We start from the raw sequence: 21,197 nt of genomic DNA, 5'->3' as shown, positions 1-21,197 counted from the left end.
GTCTTCTCACTATCGAAGAATTTGAAACGAGACTTTCTTCACCAGGTACGTCTTAGATCCGATCTTTGACATGTAAATAAATTTTAAACACGAAAAGATCTTCCTAGGATTGTTATTATCTTCCGTTGTGTGTTACGAACACCTATACACAATCCTTCACTTCTAGCTACACACCAAGGCCAACAAAATAATAACCCATGGGTTCTTGACACTGGAGCCTCCCATCACATCACCGCTGATTCACACAATTTGATGTCGCTGCTTGACTATACTGGCACTGAGGAAATCTGCATGGGTGATGGTAACGGAGCTGAACACGGGGGAACCATTGGTTCGAGGCCAGAATAGGAATGATCTATATGAGTGGCCAGCATCAAGATATCAACCACCATCTGCCCTTACTGCCACAACCAAGCCCAACTATTACCGATGGCACCAACGACTTGGCCACCCACATTTTAGAGTCCTTCAAGATATTTTAGAGCATCATTCTCTACCTTGCTCAGGAAATCCTAATTTTCAGTTTTGCAATTCTTTCAATTGTAATAAGAGCCGTCGACTCCCATTTGGTCATATTTCTTTGAAGAGTTCTCATCCACTAGAAATTATTTTTATTGATGTTTGGGGTCCATCACCTATTCTTTCTCTTGATAAGAAGTTATATTACATTATCTTTATCGGTCACTATACCAAGTGTACGTGGCTCTACTCTTTCAAATTTAAAATGAGGTCACCCCCATTTTCTCCACTTTCAAATCACTCATTGAAAATCACTTTAATAAAAAGATAAAAATAATATACTCAGATGGAGGAGGTGAGTATGAAGGTCTTCAAACCTTTCTACATGCACATGGCATCCAACATTTATTTCCCCCCATATACAGCCCAAAGAGTAGCATTTGCTGAACGATGTCATCTCCACATTATTGAAACCGCTTGTACCTTAATTCACCAAGCATCTCTACCCTCAAATCTATGGACTTTTGCCTGTCAAACTGCGATCTATTTAATAAATCGCCTTCTAATGACCATTCTGCAAAATAAGTCTCATTATCAATGCATTTTTGGCACTCAACCAAACTACCTCACCATTCGCACATTTGGTTCCCTCTGCTATCCATGGCTTAAACCGTATGTAAAAAATAAATTGGAACCAAGATCCACCCCCTGCGTGTATTCAGATTCTCCTCCAAGCATTACTGTTATCAATGTTTTGGCCCAATTTCTTCCAAAGTTTATTTATCGCGCCATGTAAAATTTTATGAAGACATTTTTCCCATTCAAAGTATGTTTTCCTCAGTTAAACATAATAAGCCAAACATTGAGTGGCATGATCTTATCACCACTAAAGCAGTCTCGCCAAGTTAGTCCATTTTAACAGAAGATCCTTTTCCTAATCCACCACCCATACTTATAAAAGCCTCACAGCAAAATAGTGTTCCAGCCATGGTGGATGATACTCTTACAGATCATTCCTCTCAGCCAAACAACCAGGACTCACGTGTTTCAGAATCATCTACTGCAGGTAAGTCTTCTACCTTGTGTTTATCTGACTCTTCCTCCCTCTCCCCTCATACAACATCTGCTTCATCAGAAAATTTTGTCTCTGAATCTTCTCCATCTACTGAACATCTTGCTTCTAATCATAATAACGAAAACCCATCTATGCCTCCCCCGCCATCTCACGTAATCACTCGTTCACAGAATAACATTTTTAAACCGAAAATAATTATGGTCTATTTAGTTATTTCATCCGATATTCTGACATCCAGCACTTACAAACAAGCACAAAAACACCCAATGTGGCGTGCTGCCATGAATGATGAGTTTCAAGCACTTCTCAAGAACAAAATTAGTTCCTTTCCAATCATCACACAATGTAGTGGGGGTGCAAATGGCTCTTTCGGATAAAATACAAAGTGGATGGGATGATTGATCGGTTCAAGGCTCGCCTTGTTGCAAAAGGATTCACCCAATGAGCAGGTATTGATTACCATTCTACATTCAGTCGTGTTGTTAAACTAACAATAGTTTGCCTGGTTTTGTCAATTGCAATAAACAGGGGATGACCATTACACCAATTAGACGTCAACAATGCATTCTTGCAAGGAACACTTGATGATGGAGTTTATATGTCACAACCCCCAGGATTTGAACATCCTGATTTTCCCAGACATGTATGTCGATTTAAAAAAGGCTATCTATGGACTTAAACATGCCCCACGTGCATGGTATACGGAACTACGGGAATTCCTCAAAAGTTTTGGCTTCTCTCACACTCAATCTGATCAATCCCTTTTTGTGCACTCCCGAAATGGTATTATTCTGTATATGTAAGTCTATGTCGACGACATAGTGACTAGCAATAACAACGACATGCTCAATCATGCCTTGTCAGCTTTGGCCAACAAATTCTCCTTAAAAGACCTTGGTTGTCTCAACTACTTTCTTGATGTTGAAGTGATTCCTCACAAGGATGGTCTCATCCTTTCTCAATCTAAATATTTGTGATCTTTTTCGCAAATGGGATATGTTTGATTGCAAAGGTGTCCAAACTCCACTGAGCACATCAGTCACCTTATCACTGAATGATGGCACACCTTCTACGGATGCCAACCAATATCGTCAGGTTCTTGGCAAGCTTCAATATCTATCATTTACTCGACCAGACATCTCTTTCGCAGTCAACAAGCTTTCTCAATTTATGCACAGCCCTTCCACTACTCATTGGAAACCAGTTAAACGAGTCATTCGGTACCTTAAACACACAAAGTTGTATGGTTTCCTTCTCCGCCGCTCGTTCACACCAGAACTCCATTTTTATTCTGATGCTGACTGGGCAGGCGACATCCATGATCGAACTTCAACCTCTGGTTATGTTCTTTATCTTGGTGGAAATCCTATCAGTTAGTCTTCTAAAACGCAACGCACCGTTGCTCGTTCCTCAACGGAAGCAGAGTATCGGGTTGTTGCTACTGCGAACTGGGTAACAAAACTTTTAAATGAACTTCAAAGTTCAGTGTCCCGACCACCAACAATGTATTGTGACAATATTGGCACAGCATATCTATGTCAGAACCCCGTTTTCCATAATCGAATGAAGTATATTGCAATTGATTTCCATTTTGTTCGCGATCAAATTCAGCAGAAGCAGCTTCAAGTTGTACATGTTCACTCAGCTGACCAACTTGCAGACAACCTCACTAAAGTTCTTGCAAAGGCTCCTTTTCAACGACATCTTAACAAGCTAGGAGTCGTTGACACCACTCCTAACTTGAGGGGGCGTAATTACAGAATATATGAAAACAAGGGATAGCACCAAATAATATTAGTATATATATCTTTATCCATCTATTCTTATCTGTATTTTGAATGTATAGGAAGTTGTTTCTATCCCATTCATTTGTAGGATTCTTACCACTGTTGTAGTCTATATAAATAGAAAAATTGTCATCAATAAAAGAACATACAATTGCTTCATCTTTAACTAGAATGTAAAAAGTCTTCAGATAAATAAGGAAAACAAACATTTACGATCAACTATAAACTATGCTGATCACATTAAAACTCTCTATATAGATAGTGTAGTATAACTTTAGTAGATGTAGCACTACTTTTCACCACTCATTGTAGAGAAAATGAAGGCAAGAAAATTCCTGAAGAAGTACGTAGAAAACAAAGCAAAGACTTGGAAATTCTTTGCATTAGAGAAAAAATTTCGCCACCACATTTACGGTTGAAAGACTCGATTGATTTGGTCTTCTCCAGTTTCCATAACCTGGAAATTTCCCTAAAATGACAACATCCAATACAAATTAATGTTGTGTAGTTTTGTTTAAAAAACTTTATAATAACATGCTCTGAAACAAGTAAAAATTTCAAAAGAATTGTGAAATTTTTTGAAAATGTCTGAAAATATTTAAAATGTGTTACGCAAAATATCTTAACAAAGTCATGTTCTTGTTTCTATGAGCTCGATTTAGTGGTATTAGTAATGATATGACAGAATAAATGAAGAAAATTAATTCTCCTTTTTCCTTAAAAGTGATTTGAATGAAAAAAAAAACCTAAAAAGACATGTTAAATATAAAAACAAGATCTCATGGCTATTTAAAGTCTCAAGCTCACATAGTTACTAGACATACCAATTATGGAGAAAGCGTTCACCTCTTTTCTCTCAACACTGTTGTTGCTTCACTATGTTATGGCTACTTCAGCCATGACTCATACCAACATTTCCACTGATCAATTAGCTCTTCTTTCTTTGAAATCCCAAGTCATTTCTTGGATGAAAGTTGGTCACCCGCTACTCCTGTTTGCCATTGGGTTGGAGTCACTTGTGGTTCTCACCATCACAGAGTGAGGTCGTTGAATCTTTCCAACAAGGCTCTTACTGGAAGAATTCCACAAGATTTTGGAAACCTCACATTTCTTGTATCCCTTGACTTGGGAAGAAACAATTTCTATGGAAAATTGCCTCAAAAAATGGCACATTTGCGTCGACTAAAGTTGCTTAATTTAAGTTTCAACAACTTCAAAGGAGAGATTCCTTCCCGGTTTGGGTTTTTACACCGACTTCAAGTTCCAAGTCTTTGGAATAATAGTTTCACTGGATCCATCCCCTCTACAGTTTCCAATATTTCTAAGCTAGAAACTTTGGATTTGACATACAATTCCTTAGAGGGTCAGATCCCAAAAGAGATTGGACATCTTGAAAACTTAAGGTTTTTAAGCTTGGCCAGTAACAAGCTCACAGGTTCTATCCCTGCGTCTATCTCGAATACCTCAATGTTGGAGATGTTAAGACTGTCTCGCAATTTCCTTCATGGAAATATCCCAGAATGGATCGGCAATCTTCACAACTTGAAACATTTGGCAATAGAACGTAATCAGCTTGTAGGTTCTATACCTTTCTCAATTTTCAACATTTCCAAACTTGAAGCCATTGCATTCACAAACAATAGCTTATCAGGAAGTCTTCCCACTGGTTTATGCAATTGTCTTCCATTACTCAAAGAGCTTCATTTATCTTTGAACAAGCTTTGTGGCCATATGCCTACAAGCTTGTCAAATTGCTCAGAGCTTCAAGACTTGTCTCTATCAATTAATCAGTTTGATGGACCAATACAGAGTGAAATTGGAAGTTTACGTAACTTGCAGTTCTTGTATCTCGGATTTAACCATTTCACAGGTATGATCCTACATTATTTTATTAATGCTAGTAGTATTGTATTATATTACTTCCACAAAAAATTTATTGCACATGTATTGCAGGGATAATTCCACAAGAAATTGGAAATCTTGTTAATTTGGTGGAGTTAGACATATACAAAAACCATATTTCTGACTATGTCCCAATCTCCATATTCAATATCTCCTCGTTGCAATACTTTTCACTAGGGAAGAACCATCTCGAGGGATCCGTACCACGGGAGATTGGCAATTTAACCAAGATGCAGGTTATAGATCTTAGTCAAAATATGTTTTCTGGTATGCATTCAAAATGGTAGAAAAACTATAACTTATGATATATTGAACCAGCTAGTTAAACTCATTAGTATTCCTTCTTTCTTCATGTGTTGCCAGGTGAAATACCAAAAGAGATAAAAACTTTGAGTTTGAGATTCAATTACTTAGAGGGCCAAATCTGAGGATTTTAGACTTGACCGCTGACTCTCTTGAATGCCTCAAGGTTGGAGATCTTAAAAATCACTCGCAATTTCCTTCAAGGAAACATCCCAGATGGGATCGGTAATCTTCACAACTTGAACTTTTTGGCAATAGAAGCTAATCGGCTTGCAGGTTCTATACCATTATCAATGGTTTTTGCAATGGTCTTCCATTACTCAAAGAGCTTGCTTTATCTTATAACAAGCTTCGTGGTCATTTGCCTACAAGCTTTTCAAATTGCTCGGAGCTTCAAATACTGTCTTTATATCATAATGAGTTTGATGGACCAATACATAGTGAAATTGGAAGTCTACGTAACTTGCACTTGTTGCATCTCGGAGGTAACCATTTCACAGGTATGATCCTGCATTATATGCCGAATGCTAGTTGTATTTTATCTAATTACTTCCATAATACTTATTCAACATGAATTGCAGGAATAATTCCACAAGAAATCAGAAATCTTGTTAATTTGGTGGAGTTAGGCATGGCTGAAAACCATATTACCGGATCTGTTCCGATCTCCATATTTAATATCTCCTTTTTTTTTTTTTTTGAATTTCCCAGATTTCCTGGGGTGTTGTATTTATTTCCAAATAGGAGGAGGATGTGAGCCTTACCTCCAAGGATTACAACATAATGATATACATCCGACAGAGGTTGTTACATAAGCACAAAAGAACCTTTAGTTCCTTTTGGGAGTTGTTGGAAAGAAAGGTATAATTTGGCTTCAGAGTTAGAAGTCGCCAATTTTGCAAGAGAATCTGCTACTTCATTTGCCTCCCTGAAGCAATGCACATGACTAATATTGGCTTGGTTCATTATTTGCGAAGTGTCCTTTATGATCTTCTTCAACCTATAGTTGTTGGTATCACCCTCCTTAAGCATATTCATTACCAGCATTGAGTCCAATTCAATTGTGAAGTTTGAGAACCCATTTTGTACACACCAATTAATGCCAAACATAGCAGCTTGAGCCTCTGTCATGTTATTGCTGCTGCATTTTGAAGGAATTGAGACGGCCATAATGAGATCTCCTTGGTCGTTTCTCACTCCTCCTCCCAATCCCGCTTTTCCATTACCATAAATAAAGCTTCCATCCGTGTTTACTTTAATTGATCCCTGTTTAGGTTTGTTCCAGCATACTGAGATAGCCTTAGGAATAGGTTGAACTTTCATCATGTTGTCACAAAAGTTGGCCCAAGGCAATGTTAGCTTGCATTTTGGGAAAGCTCTATTGATTGCAGCTTGAGTATTCCAGTAAATCTGTTGCTTCATCTTGTAGTAGTTGAACCTCTTTTTTTTTTTGAATTGGTAACTATTGTATATAATATAAATGTCAGTACATAGGTTGCACTGAAAACCAAATTTACATGGAGAGGATTTGGAGATGTTTTAATTTGAGACCTAGCATGATCCTAGTATGTCTATGATTGTCAATGTATCTTCTGTGTACATCTGTTTGCACCAAAAACAAAAAAGAAGAATACAATTGAGTTTGATCTTCTGCACTGGATTGCTTCTATCTTCAAAACATCTATTGTTCCTTTCCCTCCAAACTGTCCACCAAATACAAGCCAGTACAGTCCTCCATCTATCTCTACTAGTTGCTTCAGCTCCAGCTTCTTCCCAGCTATAAAGGACATTTTTAATCCTGTATGGCATTGACCATGAAATACCCCTAAGACTAATAAAGTTTTTCCATAGTTGGTCTGTAATCTTGCAATGTAGAAACAAATGGTTGACAGTTTCTACATTTTCCCCACACAGAAAACATCTTGAACACAGAGAAATTCCTCTTTTTGTAAGATTATCCTGGGTTAATACCGCCTCCTTTGCTAGTAGCCAAGTGAAGCAAGCTACCTTGTATGGAATCTTTGTTTTCCATATATGTTTCCAAGGCCATGTGTCTACCTATTGGTTATTATGATTCAAAATCTTATATGCATCCTTCACTCGGTAAACCCTCTGTTGTGCCTCTTCCACCATATTGAATCCGAACCTTCATGTAATCATGTAAATGCTTCCAGCTCTTTGTAAAGGTCAGCTAATCTTGTTATCTCCCAGTCATTAAACTGTCTTCTTAGAGCGATTTCCCAACCTTGATGACTCCACATATCAGCTACTGTCTTATGCTGGTTTTGTGCTAAACCAAACATATCCGGGTATCTTTCCTTTAAGCTTCCAACTCCTAACCAGTTATCATTCCAAAATGATGTGTTCCTTCCGTTGTTCACTCTTATGGAGAAGTTATTCTTCATTATAGGCCAAAGTTCTCTGATGGATTTCCACACACTTACTCCATATGATGTTCTGACTATTTTTGACACCCAATTATTTTTCTCACCATACTTTGCTTTGATCACTTTGCCCCATAAAGATTGGGGTTCTTAAGAGTACTACCATAACCATTTAATTCTAAGAGCCTTGCTTTGATTCTTCAAATTCCTTATCCCCAATCCACCTTGTTTTTTATCCATTGTGAGTGTCTTCCATTTAACTAAATGGAAGACCTTTTTCTCCTTATTACCTTGCCAAAGGAATGATCTTCTGAGTTTGTTCAATCTCTGTACAGTGCCTGCTGGAATTGGGAACAAAGACATCATGTAAGTAGGTAGTGAGTCCAATACTGAGTTGATTAGAATTAGCCTACCCCCCATTGATAGGTATTGCGATTTCCATCTTGACATCTTCTTCTCACATTTTTCTATGACTGAATTCCAGATTTCTTTTGATTTGGATCTTGCACCAAGAGGCATCCCAAGGTAAACAGTTGGTAGTGACCCAACTTCTCCTCCCAATATCTGTGTCAATTGCTCCATGTTGTTAACTTCATTAATGGGAAACATATTTCTCTTTCTCCAGTTAATGTGTAATCCTGAGACTCCCTCAAATAAAACCAAAATGATCCTTAAGAATCTAAGTTGATCTTTTTCAGCATCACAGAAGACTAGAGTACCATCAGCATATTGGAGATGTGTGATCTCTAGATTGTTATCCCCACTCCTGTTTACCTCAAAACCTTTAACCCATCCACTGACTTTAGCCGTTTTGATCATGTTGTTCAATCCTTTCATGGCTATAATGAATAGAAATGGAGATAAAGGATCACCTTGTCTTAGACCTTTGTGTGAATTAAAATAACCTTTAGGACATACATTTATGAGAATGGAGAATTTTACAGTAGATATGCAAAATTTCATCCATTTAATCCATTTTTGACCAAAACCCATTAGTTCTAACATTCTTAGTAGGAAGCTCCAGTTCACATGATCGTAGGCCTTCTCGATATCTAATTTGTATAAGATTCCAGGTTCTTTTTTTTAATTCTTGAGTCCACAGCTTCGTTTGCAATCAACACTGCATCAATTATTTGTCTTCCTTTGACGAACGCCATTTGTTGAGCATCGACAATTTTCCCAACCACCCTCATAAGTCTTTCAGTTAAGACTTTTGAGAGCAATTTGTAGATGCTCCCTATCAAACTGATCGGTCTGAAATCTCTCAATTCTTTCGCACCTGTCTTCTTTGGAATCAAAGCTATATATGTTGCATTGAATCTTTTCTCAAACATCTCCTGTGAATGGAAGTTGTTAAAGACCGCCATGATATCTTCCTTCAGAATGTCCCAACACTTTCTGAAAAAACCCATTGTGTATCCATCTGGCCCTGGAGCCTTGTCACTTGCACACATCTTCAGACTTCTCAGCACTTCTTGTTCCTCAAAGTTACTCTATAAAGACTCCCTTTCTGATTCAGAAATGATTGAAATATTTTTAAAGTTGACCGTTGGTCTCCACTGTTCAGGTTCTGTGTATAACTCCTTGTAGAATTCAGTGATCTCATTCTCTATTCTTTCTGGATCCTCAACTACTTCATGTCGAATCATTATTTGATCAATGTTGTTGTTTCTCTTGTGTGCATTTGCAGTGCGATGGAAAACTTTTGTATTCCTGTCCCCTTCTTTGAGCCACAGAGCTCTTGATTTCTGTTTCCATGCAATTTCTTCATTCTTGAGTTGTTCCTCAATGTCCATTAGAGTAGCTGCTTTCCTCACTGATTCCTCCTCTGTCAGCGCTCTTAGTTGTTGTGTTGTCTCAAAATCTGCTAGTTGACTTAGCAATTTTGATTTTTGCAGTCCCAAATTACCTTCGTAACTTCTGCTCCATTCTTTTAGCTTGCCCTTGAGAGCTTTTAACTTGCAAGCTAAAATGTAATCAGGTCTTCCTGAGAATTCGAAAGATATCCACCACTCTCTAATTCTGTTATCAAATCCTTCCACATTCAGCCACTAATTTTCAAACTTAAAGTATGATTTAGCTCGTTCCCACGTACCACAGTATAGAGCCACAGGTGAATGGTCTGAAATCAACCTTTGCTGGATAGTTTGCTTGATGTTTCTGAAGCTTACATTCCATTCTTCTGAAATGAGAAATCTATCAATTCTTGAAGCCGCTGTATGATTGTCCCCTTTGAACCAAGTATAGTTGCCTCCTTCAAGTGGAAGATCTATCAACTCCATATCTTCTATTAAATCCGAGAACTCCACCATCGCTCTGGACCTCCTTGAACATTCCCTTTTTTCAGAAGGGTACCCTGTAACGTTAAAATCGCCACAAACCGCCCAAGGGCCTTCCATCAATCCCCTCACTGCACCAATTTCTCTCCATACTTTTTTCCTTTCTATTCTACAATTTGGGGCGTACACTCCTGTTATGTGACATTGAAAATTCTGTAAAAGGGCATCGAACTTGCACGTCAAAGTGTATGCACCAATCTGTAACACCTCCCTTTTTCCATACTCTACAATCCTATAATAACAAAATCCTCCCTCTCGTGCCACTAGCTTCTAAACTTGCATACCTCACCCATCTACCACCCCATATTTGCCTGACTATTTCCTCGATATCCCCCTCCATTTTTGTCTCTTGCATGCATATAATGTCTGCCCTCCAATTCTGCACTTGACTTTTTATGATCTCCCTTTTCTTCTTATCGTTTAATCCCCTTACATTCCAGGAAATTACTTTGATCTTCATATTAGAATGATTGATAAATCTCTTCCCCTACTCCTTTTCCCATCACTCTTGAATTTGACATCAAAAGAAGTTAACCCTTTTAATTTCAGTGATCCTTTGAATCTTTGTTTCTTCACCTCCAACTCTGTCTCCACCCTTCTTACCTGTCTGCAGTTGTCAATTTGCATTAAAAACTCCAGTGCTTCTTCTTCATGGCCTTGAAAATCTACTCCAAACATTTTCCCCAATTTTATCATATTTTGATGGACCCATAGTGTTGCATCCATATCTTTATCCATTCCTGGATTGTGTTGCTGAACTGCTATAGGATTCACCTCCTCGATTTCCCAATCTTGGATAGAGCTAAATTGCTTTAGATGTTCCAAAGCACTTCCAGCATGATCATTCCCTATATTTGTGTTTATGCTTTGCTCCCCTGCCTTTTGTTCCAGTCTTGCTATCTCTAATCCACTTTTTGGCTGACTGCAACAGATAAGTGTTGTCTTTGGCATCCTTTCATGATTTTCATTGGGGATTGGATCCCCTGGAGAGAACTCTTTTTCCCCCAAGTAAGAGAGTCCTCCCATTTCCTCAATGAAAGGCTTCATCCTAATATCATCAGAAAACTCACACGTGAGATCATTAAAAATGACTTGTGCAGCCAAATAGAAGTCATATGATTTCAGCTCGTTGTTTGTCACTTTACTGCTCTGATTCATCGAGCTCGAGCCTTTTGCAAGTTGCCCACTTTCGTTTCCTTTATCAGTGATTTGCCATAAGGTGCACCCCAGTTGATTGTTCAAATATCTCTCTATTTCAGAACATTGTTCGTTTTCTTGCGTCTTCAGCTCATATCTTGTCTGACTTTCAGCCCAGATTGGGATGAAAAATTTGATACCGTCTCTTTCAATCCCAACCTCATTGGGAGTCTTTCTGCCATCACCAGCAATTTTGATTCTTGCCCACTTAAGATGATTTTTTAGATCAGTTTCTTCTTCAGTGGCTAACCATCCCCCACAAAGATCTCCTATTTCTTTGAAGATCTTTTGTGACCATAGATGTAAAGGAATCCTCATGGCTCTAATCCAACATGTTTCCTTAGTTTGTGATTTTGGAATGCATCTGGCAATATGAGTCCACCATTCCAGATGAAGCTTGTACTTTTTCCAACTCCAATCTCCTTGCAAAATTTGCTCCGCCATGAATCTGTTTGGAAATTCAAAAAGAAACATGTTGCCTGTCATTTCATACATGTTTACTCCATATGCTTTGTTCCATGAAACACTAGCCCATCGCCTTATGTCTGCTAAAGTGGGTCTCTCGCTGATTTCTTCCCCAAAAAACCCGATAATGCATCTTTTTAGTAGACCTGTGTCCTCTCCTCTAGTAGTTTCCAAAACAGAGATATCGCCATTGTTCGTGCTGACCCTTGCCTCTCGAAGAGTATTGGATTGTCATTTACTCTCCTTAAGTGCTTGGGCATAAGGGAAATTGTCCACAGTGTTTCTGGGTGGTACTATGGGATTCAGCTTGGTGGTCTGATATATGAATCTCTCTATCTTAACTGCTATGTCTTTCTAGCCAGAATTCAAAGTTAACTCTGGGATTATAATCACTGACCTCCCTTCTCTCTTCAGTGATAAAATACTCATATATCTTCCATGGGCGTTAAATTTCCTAGTACAGAAATGTTCTGTCATTTGCTCCTTGTACTTCCATCTCTTCACTAGATTGTTTTGATCTGTCGATGCTTCTTTAAATGCAAAGCATATCCATTCCATTGCCTTTCTACCCATGGATGATTTTCTCATCATGTTGCGGCTTCTCTCCACCCATTCAAGCCATGTGTCTTTGTTGGAGTTCTATCTGGTGATGTCAAAAGATTTGAATCCTGCGTTGAAATATATCCTGTTGTCTCCCATATTGTACAAACCAGCTGCTGAGGTTATGAAGTTTTAGGGGTTGTTTGGAAGTTATCACAGTAAGCTAGAAAAACTTAAATAAAAGAAACAGATGCCAGAATTCTGGACAGAGGAGGATTCCCCGCCACCGGAAAAAATAAAAGTTGTCGGAATTCAGAAAAGGTCATATGGATGTGGTCGGAATTTCCTAGCGAGCATGCTGTCCAAAAAGAAAATTTTGAAAAGTGGCCAGGATTGAGCTCACGCGCCGGCACGTGGCATTTGGCTCGCCTGAAAGAGCCGCGCGTGGCGGCGCGTGGAAGGTTGTTTATCGGAGCTGTTTTCAGAGGGGTGGTCGGAATTGAATACCCATGCTAATGGTGTTTTGCAAGAACATCTACTCTTCCACATCTCCCAGCATGTTATAATAGGGATGATTTGGAGAGCAAGTTTGTGAAGAGCATTATTGGATTTCTGTAGCCACCAATGATTTATTAATCCTCTAATTGGCAATTGCATAGGAATGATTCCCAGAGGGGATCCTATAGCTTTCCAGATATACCTAGCTGCATCACTCTCAACAAAAACATGTTGCATACTCTCTTTTTTCGGGTTAGTGCAGCAGTTACAATTAGAAGTAATATTCTTTCCAAGATTAAGGATAATATCATCAAAAGGAAGTTTAGATAAGCACAATCTCCATGTTAGAAAATAAATTTTAAAAGGAATGCTAGAGTGCCATACCTTTGTAAGGAATTGATCTTTCTCCTTTGTGTCTCTGAATAGATGTAAAGCCGTCTTGTTAGAATACTTACCATTTTCAGTAAGATCCCAAAAGGTTTGGTCAGACAGATCATGTCTACCAATGTTGATATTTTCTATAGAGTGAATGAACTCATCTGGAAACAAATCTTTGAGCCTTTGGATATTCCATTTGCCATCTTGAATAAAATCTTTAACAAGGATTTTGGAGCTTTTGTTAGCATTTGGATATAAGAAAGCCAAAGGTCCCTTTCCAGTCCAATTATCCCTCCATATACTTGAGTTTCCAGAGTTTATATGCCAAATAATGTGAGGTTCCGCCTTATGTCTGACTTGAATCATCTTCTGCCATGAGTGAGAATTACCAGATACATTGTGTTTAATCAATGGATTGACTCTTGCACAGTATTTCTGGTTCATGAAAGTAGCCTACAGAGAAGGGGTAGTCCTAAACCTCAACCATCTTTTGGTGGCTAAAGTATTGGCAATATCTTGCATTCTTCTGACCCCAATCCCTCCTTCGTCAAGAGGATAACAAAGTTTTTTCCAAGATCTCCAGTGATACTTCTTTTGATCCTGATTGTATCCCCAAAAGAAATTGGCAAAATGTTTCTCAATAAGCTTAAAAATGGCTTTTGGAGGACACATAGTAGAAAGAGAATAAGTAGGGAGGGCTTGAAGCACATTCTTGATGAGAATGACTTTACCTCCATATGAAAGCAATTTTCCATGCCAGCCATTAAGCTTCTTGACAATACTGTTAACCATGCCATCAAAGTAGAAAGTCTTTTTTCTTCCAATATAAATGGGGCATCCCAAATAGGTGAAAGGAAATTCCTTGTCCATAAAACCAGTACAATTTCTGATTCTATTAATTCTAACAGCAGCAGTTTTAGGAGTAGTTAAGAAAAAAACTTTTATCCTTGTTAACCTTTTGACCAGAGCTTTTTTCATAACTATGAAGAATGTTCATGATGAGATTAATAGAGTTGCTATTACCACCAGAAAAGATAACTATGTCATCATCATATGCTAGGTGGTTAATGGGTGGACATCTAAGTGGAATAGAGAAAGGAGTAAAATTATTATCTAGCAAAAGGTTATTCAGGGAGCGAGAAAGTACTTCAGCAGCAAGGATGAATAAGGAGGGAGATAGGGGGTCACCCTGTTTTAGACCCTGGCTAGAATTAAAAAAAGCCTTTCCTAGAACCATTAATGATGATAGAATACCAATTACTAGACAGAAGATTAAAGATCATGTCAATCCAAATTTCTGCAAAACCAAATTTTCTAAGCACAATAGTGACAAAATTCCAAGACATTCTATCATAAGCTTTAGCCATGTCCAATTTCATTACAACATTACCACCTCTATTGGTATTTGAGATAGATTGAACAATTTCCTGAGCTAAAAGAACATTTTCAGTAATGAGCCTATCCTTAACAAAACCACTTTGATTAGCAGAGACTAGCTTAGTAAGTAAAGGGTTTAGCCTAATAGAGAGGATTTTAGAGATAATCTTGTTAGTATAATTAGAAAGGCTAATAGGTCTAAAATCATTAAAAGTTGAAGAACCTTCTTAGGGATAAGAACAAGACAGGTATGAGTATAGAATTTAGTGAGAGTCTTACCTTGGAAGAAGTCAATAACAAAGGCTATGATATCCTTTTTGATGATGTCCCAACAACTTTGAAAGAAAAAACCATTATACCTATCTGGCCCGGCCCAACACTACTGGTGGCTGACAGGTTGAATATTGCATTTCTAATCTCCTCTTCATTTGGAATAGCACTAAGAAGTACATTGTCTTCTTTTGTAATTTCCTTAGTGATGCAATTTAAAATAGAATGATCTATCTTGGAGATAAGGAGGTTAAACATGGCATTAAAATGTCTGATAGCTGCTTTAGAAATCTTCTCATCTCCTTGAATCCATTTCCCTTTATGATTTTTAATCGTATCCAATTGAAGTTTTCTCCTCTTTTCTCTGAGCAAACTATGGAAATAACTTGTGTTCCTATCTCCGTCTTCAAACCAATTTATGTTTGTCGTCTGAGTGTTTAAAGACTCCTACATATCTAGCTATCTAATGTATTCTGCATGGCCTTTGTTAGTTTCACTCCTGTCTGCCTCTGTGTTGTTGATAATATCTATTTCTTCTAGGCTTTGAATCTTCTCCTCCCATTTGATGACATTACTCTGGATATCTCCTATGGATTCTCTAGACCATTGACTTAGCTTTTTGCTAAGAAGTTTCAACTTAGCTTGCAGTCTCCACATATTGTTGCTAGTGATATTAGTGTCCCAAACCCCTTTAACAATACTAAGAAAATCGTCTTGTTTGGTCCAAAAATTAAGAAATTGAAAGTACTTAATATGGCTATTGGTCTTATCATAACATTTCATAAGCAAAGGCCTGTGATCTGAGTCTGTTCTCACTAGATGTTTGATAGTAGTATTCTGAAATTTTTGTGCCCAAATATCATTGATAAAAACTCTATCTAGTCTTTTCCAAATTCTTTTAGTAGGCCTCCAGTTGTTACACCAAGTAAACTTAGCTCCAGAAAAACCAATATCTGACACCCCACAATTATCCATACAATTCATAAAGTCTAAGCTTTAGACATTCTATGAGGGTTACCCACCAAGTTTTTCATTAGGTTCTAAGATAATATTGAAGTCTCCTACAATGCACCATGGGCCATTAATACCATTACTGTCATTTTCTAGGCCCGACCATAAGTCTTTTCTTTCCCTAGAAGTACATTTGGCATAAACAGCTGTAATAGAAGTGGTAGAATGGACTTCTTCAATCTTGATAGTAATGTGTTGTTCATCATTGGTAAAAACAATGGTATGGCAAATGTTCTTCCAAAAACACCATATTTTTCCATTTTCGTTAGAGATACATCCCTGGAATCCCAAGAATCTCATATAGCCCTCAATCTTGTCCTTACTAATCATAGGTTCAAGGATCGCAACATATAAAATGTTGTTGATGCTAATAAGATGTTTCAGTCTATGAATGGCCTTTTTGGACCTCACCCCCCTAATATTCCAGAAGATCGTACTAATCATGAAAAATTTGGAGGGGTGGAAGCATTTCTTTGTTTCATTCTCTTAGAAGGTGCAGATTTGTTTTTCTGCTTTCTTTCTTTATTTCTAACTCTACTTCTCCCTCTCCCTTCTAGAAAAGGTTCTTCTTTCTCTAATAAGTCTTTGCCTTGCTTGCCTTTTGATATAACTTGAGGTTCTTCATGGCTCTTATAAAGAGAATGATCAGTAATCAAATTACTGCTTGGCTGCTCCAAACTATTAGTAGGAAGGGAGGTAGAACTTGAGTCGTATTCCACTATTTTGCCATTCTCTGACTGGTTTTGATCATTAGTGTTCATTGAGGTATCAGATAGGCTTTTATTAGCAGAAGTAACTTCTCTGTTCATAGCCTCAATAGTTTGTTCCTCATCAGCGGCAACAGTCTCTTTAATAGTTGATTCAAGATTGTTACTTTGACTTGCTTTATCAGGTGGATCTTCAGAGGTGTAATTCTTATCTTCTAAGATATGATTCTGACTTTGATTGGTGTTGGATGTAGAAGCAACTATTTTATTGTTGCCATTGTTTCCTTGAAGTTGAACAGGTTTGAACAAAACTTTGCTCTTCTTTTTTGGCATTTTCTTTTCACTGTTCTTCTTTTTCTTCTTCTTTTTATTCCGAGTTTTTTTATTAGCCATTCAGCAATTGTTTTGTCCTTCATTTGGTTGCCATGACCTTGCATTATCTCTAATTTATCATGAGCTTTGTTCCCTTTGTTTTGTGAAGCATCCGTGGGAGGCTTCATGGTGTTGTTGTCTATATGTGTAGATTCCTCTGTTGTGCCTTGTTTTTGAGTCTCATTGTTTTCTTTTTCCTCTTTTTCCTGCTGAACTCCCATGCTTTCAACTGCTGCACCAATCATGCTTTTTCCTTTGTTAATTCCTTCCTCTTCTACTTTCTTTTCAGCTTTCCTGCATTGTACCAATGAATGCCCAAGTAACCTACAATGTCTGTAGTATTTGGGTACATTTTCGTACTCAAGTTTCTGAGTGAAACCTTTTAAAGGACTTGTTTCATACTCTTGTCCAACCCACACTGAATTGAGCTTTGGCTTGGTGAGGTCGACCTCAATTCTAACTTTCGCCATGCTTGGTCTAGTCTTGTTGTTCGTAGCCATATCCATAGTCAGAGGGATTCCAATAGGGCTCAGTATCTGTTTGATGTAATACCAAGTATGGCAATGAAAAGGTAGATCTGGAAGAAGCACCCATACCGGTACCACCGGTGAGTCTTCTTCCGGTTTAAAATCTGGTGTCCATTGTTCAAGCCACATAACTTGGACTTCAATTTCAATAGATCTTCTATACCAAACACTTTTGAGGTCATCTTCATTAGAGAAATCTAGGAATACTGTGCCATAATCATAAACTCCTATTTTGACATTACCTTTAACAGTGATTTTTTCTGCAAATTTTGACCTTATTTTTTCAATCTGGGGTCTGGTTCGAAGAAATTTACCTACAATTGTTAGTCTGCATTCTTCTGCCATGACTCCATAGTAGTAACTAGCTTTAAAGATGATTGCAGGCATGCCATTGTGGGTTGAGTAGCGAGCTTTCACATCAGGATTTCCATGGCGATTAGAGCTTGTGCTCTCCATTGTTGGAGTTTTCACAGCAGTAGCATAGTTGGGATTATTCAAAATTCCTTCTTCTATCTGAATCTTCTCGCCCTCAGGCGTCGTATTCTCCTCTAGACGCGCCGGTTGGAGGTCGGACGTCGTCCCCATGAGGAGGTGCGTGAGCACCCGACGCCGACCAAAAAGGGGTAAATGTTACCGTTATCAAGCCCAATTTTTTCTCTCTCTATTGAATACTACACACACTATTTAATATCTCCTCATTGCAACGTTTGTCACTATGGGAGAACAATCTCAATGGATCCTTATCACAAGAGATTGGCAACTTAACCAAGATGCGGGTTATAGATCTTCAACAAAATAAGTTTACTGGTACGTACTCAAAGTGATAGAGAAAATTATAACTTAAACTCAATGGCCAAGTTAGAAATTTTTTAAAGTGTGTTCAAACTTGAAATAAGTAAAAAAAGAAATTACGACAAAGGGTGTTCAATATATGTTATGTACCTCTAAAACCTAATATTTTACTTATATATGCAGTGTAATTTTCTGAAAAAGAGTGGTCAATTGACCACCCTAACTTATGTGTGGCTTCGCCCCTGCTTAAACTCGCTAGTAATAAACTTTCTTTCTTCATGTGTTGCTAGGTGAAATACCCAAAGAGATAAGCATTCTCGTTGACGTGGAGGTATTTTATATTGCTCTTAATAGTTTTAGTGGTTCACTTTAAATGGAGATCTTCAACATGTCAAGGTTGAGAATGGTTGATCTTACATCCAACAATCTATCAGGAAGCCTCTCATCAAACCTAGATTCGATCTTGCCCAATATTGAAAGTCTTTATCTGAGTAACTTGTCCGAACTTGCTAGGATGATTCCTCATTCAATCTCCAATTGTTCAAAACTTACTATTTTAGAGCTTTCATACAACAAACTCACTGGCTTAATTCCCAACTCTCTTGGATATCTGACTCATCTAAAGTTCCTAAAATTGGAGGGAAACAATTTAATGAGTGACTCATCATTAAGCTTCTTGACTTCCTTAACTAACTGCAAAAATTTGTTATCTCTTGATATATCTTTCAACCCTCTAAATGGTAAACTTCCACTTTCCGTAGGTAACCTTTCCATATCTCTTACATAATTTTTGTCCAGTGATTGCAAAATTAAAGAGAGAATTCCAAATGAAGTTGGGAACTTAAGCAACTTATTTAAGTTTGATATTTCTGGAAATGACTTGGGTGGATCAATTCCCACATCAATTGTCAACTTGAGATATCTTCAACGCTTCATGTTGAGTAACAACAAACTTACAGGAATTATTGGAGATAATCTATGTAAATTGCAGTATTTGGATGCTATTTACTTGGATCAAAATCAACTTTCAGGATCACTTCCTTATTGTTTAGGGAACGTTACTTCCCTTAGGGAAATACATCTGGGTTCTAATAAATTAAGTTCCAATATACCAACACACTTAGGGAACCTTAAGGATCTCATGGTTCTTGACTTATCGGTAAACAACATGGGTGATTCTTTACCTCCAGAAATTGGAAATCTAAAGGTTGTGATACAGATGTATTTGTCAATGAATCAATTTACAAATCATATTCCTAAAGAAATTGGAGGCTTGCAAAATCTAGTGAATCTTTCTTTGAGACACAACAGGTTACAAGGATCTATACCTCACTCAATGAGCAACATGTTAGGTTTAGAATTCCTAGACCTTTCTAATAATAATATATCAGGAACCATTCCCAAGTCTTTTAAGAAACTTCAATACCTGAAATATTTCAATGTCTCTTATAACAAGTTGTTTGGTGAAATTTCCTTTGCGGGTCCTTTCAAGAACATCTCAAGTTAGTTTTTTCTCTTCAACGAAGCATTATGTTGTTCGACAAGATTTAGTGTCCCCCCATGCCCCATTTCTTCAAAGCATAGATCAAATAGGAACAAAATGCTAGTTTTATTTCTTCTATTGGGAATTTCACTAGTGTTTGTTCATATCACCTTTGTGCTTGTATGGATAAGGTATAGAAAAGGTAAAAGAGCTCATCAACAAGTTGATTCATTGTCTATTGCAACAAGAGGAAGAATTTCATATTATGAACTGCTCCAAGCAACTGATGCGCTTAGCGAGAGCAATCTGATTGGTTCTGGGAGTTTTGGCTCTGTCGACAAAGGCATACTCAGAAGTGGGACTCCTATTGCAGTTAAGGAGTTCAATCTTTAACTAGAAGCGGCTTTCAGGAGTTTTTATACAGAATGTGAAGGTTTGCGCAACCTCCGCCATATGAATCTCACAAAAGTCATCACTAGTTATTCCAACCTTGATTTTAAGGCTTTAGTACTCGAGTACATGCCCAATGGAAGCCTCCATAAGTGGTTGTATTCACACAATTATTTCTGAGACATCATGCAGAGACTGAACATAATGATAAACGTGGCATGTGCATTGGAATATCTCCACCATGAGTGCTTATCATATGTGATTCATTTCGATCTGAAGCCTAGTAATGTCTTGCTGGATGAGAATATGGTAGCCCATCTAAGCGACTTTGGTATTTCAAAACTGCTTGGTGATGATGAGAGTGATTTATACACTAAAACCTTTGCAACATTTGGTTATATTGCACAGGGTACATCTTTTTTTTATGCTTTTGACATTAATTTTCCTTTCCTTTTTCCACCAATATAAATGTTAACACTTTAAATTTGTTTGTCCATAGAGTATGGACAGGATGGATTTGTATCAACAAAATGTGATGTCTATAGTTACGAAATCATGTTGATGGAAACATTTACAAGGAGAAAGCCTAACGATGAAATGTTCGATGGGGATCTTAGATTGAAGCAATGGGTGAGTTATTCACTCCCAGTGGCAATAGTGGATGTTGTAGATGCCAACTTAGTAACACCACAGGATAATCACTTAAACAAGAAACTAGATTGTGTGGCATCGATTATGAAAGTGGCACTAGATTGTTGTGTTGACTCTCCTGCAAGAAGGATCGACATGAAAGATGTCATAGGGATGCTACACAAGATCAAGATTCAACTTCTTGCATGTTGAGAATGTTCTTTGAAACTCTTGATCCAAATCGCTTGTTTGTTGCATATGTTTTAGTATTTGAGTTGTGCAAGATTCTGTTTTTAGCTTTGGAAATGCTA

General features: G+C 37.7%; 3 protein-coding genes and 1 pseudogene across 8 annotated transcripts; 2 read left to right on the top strand and 2 right to left on the bottom strand.

Moving 5' to 3' along the window:
- LOC138878708 (CBL-interacting serine/threonine-protein kinase 20-like) overlaps positions 1-21,197 on the bottom strand; it is a 245,739-nt pseudogene that overhangs the window by 36,266 nt on the left and 188,276 nt on the right.
- On the bottom strand, positions 3,489-18,321 carry LOC104216966 (uncharacterized). Of its 5 annotated transcripts, none has more exons than XM_070156236.1 (3): positions 14,059-16,764; positions 4,146-13,927; positions 3,489-3,790 (listed from the first exon to the last, which is right to left on the bottom strand). In XM_070156236.1, the coding sequence occupies exon 2, from the start codon at positions 11,939-11,941 to the stop codon at positions 10,706-10,708; it is 1,236 nt and encodes a 411-aa protein (XP_070012337.1). In that variant the 5' UTR covers positions 11,942-13,927; positions 14,059-16,764; the 3' UTR covers positions 3,489-3,790; positions 4,146-10,705. The 5 variants fall into 5 exon arrangements, with proteins under 5 accessions (XP_070012337.1, XP_070012338.1, XP_009765415.1 ...); XM_070156237.1 differs by having other exon boundaries at positions 14,984-16,764; XM_009767113.2 differs by having other exon boundaries at positions 13,334-18,321.
- LOC104216965 (LRR receptor-like serine/threonine-protein kinase FLS2) lies at positions 4,486-5,673 on the top strand. The gene is made up of 3 exons (XM_009767111.2): positions 4,486-5,191; positions 5,275-5,490; positions 5,587-5,673. The coding sequence occupies exons 1-3, from the start codon at positions 4,486-4,488 to the stop codon at positions 5,649-5,651; spliced, it is 987 nt and encodes a 328-aa protein (XP_009765413.1). The 3' UTR covers positions 5,652-5,673.
- On the top strand, positions 18,313-21,183 carry LOC104216971 (receptor-like serine/threonine-protein kinase At1g78530). 2 transcript variants are annotated; one of them, XM_009767117.2, is made up of 4 exons: positions 18,313-18,398; positions 18,674-18,714; positions 20,058-20,665; positions 20,756-21,183. In XM_009767117.2, exons 3-4 carry the CDS (start codon positions 20,443-20,445, stop codon positions 21,097-21,099), a joined length of 567 nt encoding a protein of 188 aa, XP_009765419.1. In that variant the 5' UTR covers positions 18,313-18,398; positions 18,674-18,714; positions 20,058-20,442; the 3' UTR covers positions 21,100-21,183. The 2 variants fall into 2 exon arrangements, with proteins under 2 accessions (XP_009765419.1, XP_070012340.1); XM_070156239.1 differs by lacking the exons at positions 18,313-18,398; positions 18,674-18,714 and having other exon boundaries at positions 20,054-20,665.

This window comes from Nicotiana sylvestris, chromosome 9, assembly GCF_000393655.2.
Source record: "Nicotiana sylvestris chromosome 9, ASM39365v2, whole genome shotgun sequence".
NCBI classification, from domain to species: Eukaryota; Viridiplantae; Streptophyta; class Magnoliopsida; order Solanales; family Solanaceae; genus Nicotiana; species Nicotiana sylvestris.
The sequence above is the reverse complement of the archived record's forward strand: the minus strand, read 5'-3'. Positions and strand labels throughout refer to the sequence as shown.